Here is an 8,695-nt window from a genome sequence, read left to right as displayed (position 1 = left end):
CCCTTCCCCTCCCTCCCTCTCTCCCTGCCAACTCTCTTCTTTTCCTCCTCTTGTATTTTCACCCTTCACTGTTCATCTGTGATAACCATCGGCGCCACTTGGCTCGACCTCTTGTCCTCTGTCTTCTTTCCACTTCTGTCCTTCGCTCTCTTCGCTTATGGCAGCCACCCTTGCGTTCTCTCTTGCAGCGGCGGCGGCGGCCGCTCAGGGACCCCGCCTCATAGCGGCACCCACAGGTCAGGTGTTGCCGCCCCCGGCGCTCCGGCCCCCGACTCCCGCCGGGGCCCCCCTCATGAACCTCATCCGGCCCACTCAAATGGCCGCCATGCTGCCCAACGGCACCCCCACTCTGGTGCCGCCCACGCCGGAAGCCGGGCTCATCTACACCACACCTTACGATTACCCCTACGCCCTGGCGCCCACCTCCCTGCTGGAGTACCCCATCGAGCACAGTGGGGTTCTAGGTAAGCGGGCCTGGGGGAGCATGAGCGCGGCGGGCACGGCGGCCCACTTTAGCCAGCCCGGACAGGAGGGCAGCTTGTTTTACCCCAGTCTCGGGGTGCTGGACACGGCTTCCATGAGCCTCAGTCAGGACTTTTTGAAAGGTAAATATGTTGTGTCCACCTGAGGAACTAAAAGACACCCTCAGGGTGGATGAAGGCGGTGAAGCTCTGTGGCTAATGTGGACATTTTTGATTCGAGGTCAAAACTGGAGAGGGGAATGATTAGCCCTTTGACAAGAGGGTTACTTTACAGTTAAATTTGGCTCGGCGCTCCCAGGTACGCACTGCCTCCACTCGGCAAGGTTTACACAGGCGGGACTCGGCGTCGTCTGAAACGAGGCGGCCCGACAGAAACAAGCTCGCGTACGCGCAGCCCCGCTCTCTAACCCTTTCATGCACTGGCCTGAAGGCATATTCAGTCTGGCAGTGGATCCCTTCGGATTTCTGCAGCTTCTGAAATGATTTTTTTTTTTTTTTTTCCTGTGCTGCAGGCGGGCCTTGATGCCTGCAGATAGTCCCTCTGTCACTCCCACTGGGGATGTTCATTAAATTCCTCCAGTCGTCCTTTATTTTCTTCATCTCCTTCGCCTTCCTTTGTTGTTTCAGCCTCACCCCCGGTGAACCTGAGCTTTGCGCTAATACCCGAGAGCTTCCCCTTCCATTCGGTGCCCGGAGTCCAGTTCACTACCGCGGCCTATATTACATGCGTCCCGGATGGTGCTTTTTTAGCTGACCAAAGAGACGAGCGATGAGCATCCGTTGAGTAATACTGACGCCAAATTGTCCACGGAAACCTTATGACAAATCCACGAAGCCTGTTTTTTAAATTCTTCTTCTCGCTTCAATACGACACACTTGTGATGTGGTGTGGAGCGTGAACCTTAGCATGTTGCCCCCTGCCTCCGGGAGTCATGCGCAGCATCTTTCTGTTTAACTCGCAGGGTTACACCGGCTTAGTGCATTTTTATTTACTCACTCGATCGATCGGTGCCTTCAGCAACAACGGGGGCCGGCGTGGAAGGCGCACACTGCCTTTCTCACGCATTTCCATGCGCCCGCCTGCCGCCACTACTTTTTATCTCTCGCCACCATTGGCTTTATGGACAGCAGGGAAATGTTGGGCCATCTGGCGCTTCAGAGTCGTCGTGTAGGTGGCGGCGACGGTATTTGCCAAGACTCGCCACACTGAATTTCTTGACACACGCTGCGGCTCTTCCGTGTGTTTGAATCCCTCCACGTGTGCATTTTTTTTTTAATACAGTGGAACCTCGAAAGTTTGAACTCAATTTGTTCCGGGATGCAGCTCGACCCCATTTTAAAACAAATGGGCTCCCGGTGGGTGAAATGAACAGTTTTCAGTCTGATACAAGTAAAATCATCCCGACCAAGCCATGCTGCCGCTCGTGAAAAAAAAACGCGAGTGAATAACGTCCCCAATTTAAAAAAAATAAAATAAAACTGAACTGAGGTTGTGTGATATACTATCATCTCCTGTGACGTCATTCATGAGATTTTATTTCTTTCTGATGTCAGCAAAAGTCATCATAATCGGACGCCGCAAAATCAAAACTGCTGGGGGCGAACGTTTTGCAGATCCCCAATAGTAGGCCTTCGGAGGTTCCGCTCTATTTGAGCAGAACGCGCCACGCAAACGTGGACGGCGTATCCTGTTTCCAGGAAGGAAACAACCCCCGGTCAGGCTGATCGGCTCGCGAGAAAATGGCGGCGTTGCAACGAATGCGTGCGGCGAGAGGCAGGTGGCGTCTGGCGCTATTCAATTACCATCAAACCTGTATTGGATTTCCCCACCTCTGAAAAATAAGGAGACAAATTTCTCCCAATCCCCTCTCCGGACCCCACTGGTGGAAGAATTGCATTATTTTTCCCAGACAGCCCGGCAGCCATTACCCTTCACCTACCCTTATTTTCCTCCCCCCCTCCCCTCCCCCCAAAACTCTTGAGCACTGTGGAATTTTAATGACTTAACTTATGCATATTTGAATACTATCCCCAAATAGGTGTATTTTTGTTCTACTGTATTATTTTCCTATCTGAGCTATGTGATGTGCATATGTGCTATTATCCAGTGTCTTGTAATATCCCAGCGTTATGCTAACGGTTTCAAAGAATAATGTGAATGTTGAAAGTGAATGGTTTCTAACCTTGTGGACCTGTTGCAATCTAGGTGCAATGGCTACTAAAGTGAGACGGCATGACACGCGGGTCCATCCTTACCAAAGGATTGTGACCGCTGACAGAGGTCAGTTTAGTCTCTTAGCTACACTCTGCTATCAAATGATGCATTTCAGTGATGATGATGAATGATGAATGATGATGACGATGCCACCGACGACGATGCCTTAGTTGGGAATCTCTATTGTGTTGTCTGTATTATCGTATGTGTTTGTGTTTTCTCCCCACGCCGCACCCGTACAGTATATGTCCACACACCAGCTCAATAGTGCGTTGTGGCGTGCACATTTTGTTTACATTCAATCCTTAGCTTACAAAGAGCTCATTTGCAAAAAAAAAAAAAAAACATAAGACATTTTTAACAGGGCCCCCCGCCTCCCTTTTAAAAATAAAAAAACAGTCACAACAAATTAACACCCGCTTATAATTGGAGGACTTTGGGATTTACTCTTTGATGATGAGCGCTGCAGCCGACTTCCATCGATGCTCCTCGTGTTGCTCGGCTATTCTTGGCTATTAGTTTAGCTTGCCATCACTCTCTGCCTCCCCCCCCCCACACCCCCACTGTGTGTATATGTATGCACACACTGTCTATCCATCTATACATTTTTTTTTTTATATCCATAAACACAGAAAGCGAGAGAATCATTATTTGTGGATAAATGTTAAGTTTTTCTTTGATCCAAGCCGCCACGTAAGCGGTCATTTGTTATGAGGAAACGTGACCGATTGTTGGGCCCTATTGAAAATGCCTTCACATTGCAAATGAGCCCTTCACGAAAAGGATGTGTACACTGTGTATTTTTCAAAGCTCAGGCAAAAAGTGATCCTTGCAGCTTTCTGGTTCATGCAGCTGTGAAGCCAGTACAGGTCGTACTTTGCAGGCAATGATATGAGACATTCCTTCTGAATGGGAGCTTGGCACCTAAAATGCATTTTTTTTGGCCTTGCAAGGAGCAAAGGAAGCGATTCCTCACTGCATCCCAGAGAGCAAAGTAGCCATTTTGGGGGAGGGGGGGATTTATTTTTCTACAGAAGTTCAAGTCACACAGACGCCCTATAGCTTTAGGTCGCTTTGCATTCCCTCCAGTGTACCGCGAGATATAACGTTACTATTTCACCTGTACACGAGGTACTGTCATTTTATATTTTTTTATATCGAAATGTATTTATGGTTCTTGTGTATATTTATATTATATAAAAAGTATACTGCGAAATAAAGAGGAAAAGAACAAAGCGGAAAACAGTTGATTGGCTTTTATTACACTTTTAACACTCGTCTTGAAACGTTAGATCGATATGACACAAATCACACGGGGGAGAAAAAGACACCGAGGCCACGTTCACACGGATATTTTCAAAATTAAGATTAAATGTCGTAAATCAAGGCCAAAGTTTCTTCTCACCGAGCGGCTTTTGCGACATTGTTTTGGGGTGTTTGAGGCTTGCTTCAAGAAACTACGATAAACTCGATAAACTTTAGTGATGCACGAAATGAAAAATGTCACCCGATACGATCGCCGATAATGTGCCGCTTTGTCTGACCGATAGTGATATATCTCGATTTTTTTTTTTTTGTGTGTGTATACGACAAATAGTATAAATATCGTCTGTTGCAGCTTGAGCAAATACAACGTTTCAATCCCGCCTTTTCATGTCGTCAGGCCTGAGGATGATTAAAATAAAAGTACGAGTGAACGTGGATGTATGTAAACAAACACGCATGCAAATGACCATTTATCGTGTCCCATTTTTTTCTCCTCACCGAACAATAAGTTGATATAGTGACACGGCTTTGTCAAGTCATTTTCACGGACGAAAACGATTACAAATGCTAGCCGGCAAGTATATCTTCCAACAATCCATCCATTTTCGGAACCATTTCCCCTCACTCGATCCAGGGAGTTCGGCTTAGCTCTTCCCCAGCTATTTTTGTTCCATGTAAGGAAGCTTGTCTGTCCTTTCAGCTAGTTGCTTCGACAAGCTAGCCTTGCTCACACTTGGAACGCTTGACGCTAACGTTAGCTGGTGTCTGCCCTGCCGCAACGTTTTACACGAAGCGCTCCGTTGCTGTGCATTCATTCCGATTCTTCCCGCCACGCTTCCGTCGGGCATTATCATTCGTCAAAATGAGCCGCCGGCCAGCCAACGCGTCGCCGCTTCATTCATTGTGACGCGATTCATCGCAAAATAACGCAAAAGCACGCATTTGAAATGGCACGTGTCAATTTTGCCGTTTGCGTGTGGACGTGGCCTCATACACGAGTTCTTTTCTGTTTGTCTGTCCATCTCTTTTTTTTCATTTTTTTTTTTGCTTCTATGTTTTGGTTTTGCGGGGCACTGGGCGCAAAATCCAACCAGCCGCCGCCGCTTAAGTGGCAGCGGCGGGTTGGGTGCGGCGGTGGGGCCCACACATCACAGATTGCATTCATTTTTATTGTTATTTTTTTTTTAATTGTTCAAAATGATGTCATTCCAGTCTCTTCCTGCTGACACTAATACCCTTCTATCTTTGTTTTTTCTGTTTGTTTTTGTTTTTGTTCCTAACCACCTATAGCCGCCACCGGCAACTAACATGAACCTTCTGACCTCTGAACTCTTCACCCAATGACGAGCCGCCCCCCAGCCTGCCTGCTGATCAGTTAACTGGTAATTTGCCTTTTTGCTAGCCTCTCTCTCCCCCAGTGACTAAAGAGAGAGAGAAAGAAAGAGAAGGGAGGCGCCAACCCTAACACGCCAACAAAAACGTCACGCCCACATGAAGTTGTGTGCTCCTCGTTTTTTTTTTTTTTTTTTTTTTCTTCTGTTCATTGAGTTCCGTTCCCATTCTTTCTCTTTCTTTTTCTCCACCAGTCACGCGCCGCGGGTGGGATGTTTGTGGTGTTAATCATACATGTGCACTGACGTTAAATAGCAATAAGATGCCAACCAGAGAACCCACCCGCTACCCCCTCCCCCCCTATTTTTGTCAAACCTGGACGCCAACCATTTGGTTTTAGAATGACAATGCCCCTCCAAAACTAAAAATAAAGCAAAGAAATGTGGTGGGGCGGTGTCCCAAGTATCAACCCCCCGCCCTCCCCTAAAAAAAGAAAAAGAAACAGAAGGAAAGAGAACATCAACACTCACCTTAACTTTGTTGAAATTGTCATCCCGATTTGTAATTATGACACATTCTGGGTGTGCTGCCCTTTTTCACCCTCGCCCAGCCCAACAAAAAAGCTTTTCTGTCTTGATTTGTTTTAAAACCGCATGGCTGTAACGATTGCAAAACAATAATGCGCTTTTTGTTTCATTAGTTTTGTGTTTTATGTTTTTTGGGGGTTACAATTTGTATGTTTTGTTTGTTTGTTTTTGTGTTATATTCAGTTGACACTTTTTTTTTTGTTATTGTTGTTTGACTAAATTGACAAAGAAAGACGCAGGCTGCTAAAGCTAACGCCGGGGATGGGCCAAACTTGGGATGAAGGGTTTACGTTTGCGTGTGTGCTTTTTCTCTTTTGTTATTTTTAATTTTCAATGTTATGGTTGTGTTTCTTGACATACTACATCGAAAATAGGGTGTTTAGGAGGCTTTGCCATCCCCACTACATCCATGTTACAGTGCCTGATGCATTTAGAACAAACTAGATCTCAATGAGTTCGCTGAGCTGTGATCAAAAAGACAAAAAAAAAAAAAAGAAAAAAAACAAGTATTACGTGTGAATATTTAGCCAAAGGTTTTTTTTTTTCCCGATGATTTTACTACAATTATGATGAGCTATCTGCCATTGTGCATCTGCATCACACAGAGGGCTGTTTTTAAAGTTTGGAAAGGTGTGAATTTTTTGTGGTGCCTGCCTTGAAAGCCAGTCAGTTAGCATTTTGATTTTGTTTTACTTATTTTATTTTATTTTTTTGGTTGAATTTTTTATTCCTGAGGAGGAAAAACAAAAACACCAAAACGACTCCTTGGATTAGCATCGAAATGAAGGGTCCCTCCCACCATTTTCCAATTGTCGTTTTTAATTCAATACTTGGCCATTTTTTTGTGTCAGGCCAACGTGCGAGCGCATCCACAATGTGTCACATCTCGTATCTTCTGAGATCCTTTTGTTGAACTCTCTCAAGAACAAAAAAAAAAAATAGGATGTGAAAGCCATGCCTGCCTGTTCAAATTGCTTTATACATACGTCTTATATACATATACATAAATATATATATCAAAATGTACATAACGCCATTGCATATATAAATACATACACAGAAGCGAACAAAAAAAAACAATTGATAATTTTACAGTACAGGGTGCTGGAGTAGAGGAAAAAAGGAATTCTATTTTTGCCAATTTTAGCTTTTGATACTTTGCAGATACAAACATCTGATTAAAAAAAAAGACAATAAAACAAACAAAAAAAAGAACTCGTGGGTGAGGAGGTGCTGTTGGCCTGGACTAAACTGGAAAGAAGAGTTTATTTTAAAAAAAATCAAAAAATACAGGAAGGAATCAAATAAAAGCAAAAAGTGCCTTATCGAGAGTGATTTTTTTCCGAGAAGCGTAAAAAACAAAAAGAAATGCCAGCACCCACCCAAGATGGCGCAGAGCGGAGCGTGGCGTCGGCAGCCCGCGTTAACTCTATGCAACCCGAATTAGCTGACTCAGCTAAATATGTGCCATGGTTTTGTTTTGTTTTGGGGTTTTTTTGTTTTTTTTTTTTGGTCTTCCTACGATTTCTTTTTTCTTTTTACTCGACAGCCCTTTACTCTGCTGTGTGAGCAGGCTTTGATCTCCTTGATTTTTTTTTTTGAGAATCGTATGAATTTTTAAAATTTGATTTTTTTTTTAGTCTTTTGGTTTTGAGCGTGTGTGAGCGTGCCGTACTTCCTCATCGGATTAAACGGCACTGCTGATAGTAGCAATGCAGTCGGATGCATCATGAGCTGAGAAAAATACATTTAGGATTTGTTCAAGTTCAACCGCGTTGGTTTCAACAACCGCGATTTGGCGACAAATAACCACCGTTGCGACGTTTGGATAAAAGAACCAAATTGTTGAAAACACCGGCGACGCTGATTTTTACCGATTCCGTTCATGGCTTTCTCATCGAGCCGAAAAGGTCAATGAAATTCTTCTCTTGTTTTCAGTGTTACTCTCATTATTCTTGCTCTTATTTGTAGGAAAAAAATTTGAAATGCAATATAAGTGGAAATGGCTGTACAGCATTCGACAGTATTAAGAGAAGTTTCCCCCTGCGATGTTACGCGCTACGTTGTGTGGCTTGGGTAACATCCATCAGGTGATGAAAAGGTGGGGAGGGGGGGGGGGACAAAACAAAATAACCGTATTCTCTCTGGCCTGCCTACTCTACATGTATGATAATGTAATTAACAGCCATTGTTACAGGTTTATAATGTATTTTTCTAATCTCATTTTATATGTGTATTAATCATGTTTCGGAGTGCTTTTTTATGACCCCCCCACCCCCTCCCAATCTGACTCTCCTCCTTTCCGCACCCCCCCCCCTTCACTTTTACACCTTGGGAAGTGTTATATTTTGTTTTCATGCCCAGCTTGTTTAACTCATGAGCTACTTTTATTAGTTTCTCTTGTCATAAGTATTTTTACATGCTTGCTATTTAGTTTTACATGGTGTATGCTGTTATTTTGATTTTTTTTTCTCCTTATTAACCTCTTGGCATTTACTTTAATAAAACATTCTTAGTAAGAATTTTACTAACGCGCTATTTTTGTCTTGTGTTTTTAACCAGTCTCATGAATGTATTGACCTGGTCTGGTTCACGGACTAACAGAATTAATGGTGACTCGTGGACACTGCACACATGTGTGTGCAAACACGCACGCACGCACACACACACACACACACACACACACACACACATACATACATACATACTCTAACGTGTTCTCATGCATTTTTATGTAGGGAATCGTCCAGAATGTTAGCCTTTTGTTACGATCTGGACTATTTTCGACCTGTTTTCGAATTTGGAGCAAAAAA

General features: G+C 44.1%; 1 protein-coding gene across 6 annotated transcripts in view; it reads left to right on the top strand.

The window, feature by feature from the left end:
- qkia (QKI, KH domain containing, RNA binding a) overlaps positions 1–7,996 on the top strand; it is a 74,670-nt gene extending 66,674 nt beyond the window's left edge. Inside the window, exons 6-8 of one of the 6 annotated variants that reach the window (XM_019872113.1) lie at positions 165–464; positions 2,689–2,763; positions 5,254–7,996. In XM_019872113.1, the coding sequence (XP_019727672.1) occupies positions 165–464; positions 2,689–2,763; positions 5,254–5,270 (392 nt within the window). In that variant the 3' untranslated portion in view covers positions 5,271–7,996. Of the gene's footprint in view, positions 1–164; positions 606–2,688; positions 3,042–5,253 lie in introns of those variants that run through there. The other 5 variants (XM_019872109.1, XM_019872108.1, XM_019872107.1 and 2 more) reach the window with 5 other exon arrangements.
- The last annotated feature ends 699 nt before the right edge of the window (positions 7,997–8,695 follow it).

The sequence above is a fragment of the Hippocampus comes genome, unplaced genomic scaffold (genome assembly GCF_001891065.2).
Source record: "Hippocampus comes isolate QL1 unplaced genomic scaffold, H_comes_QL1_v1.1 scaffold610, whole genome shotgun sequence".
NCBI lineage: Eukaryota > Metazoa > Chordata > Actinopteri > Syngnathiformes > Syngnathidae > Hippocampus > Hippocampus comes.
This window is presented reverse-complemented; position numbering and strand designations above follow the sequence as displayed.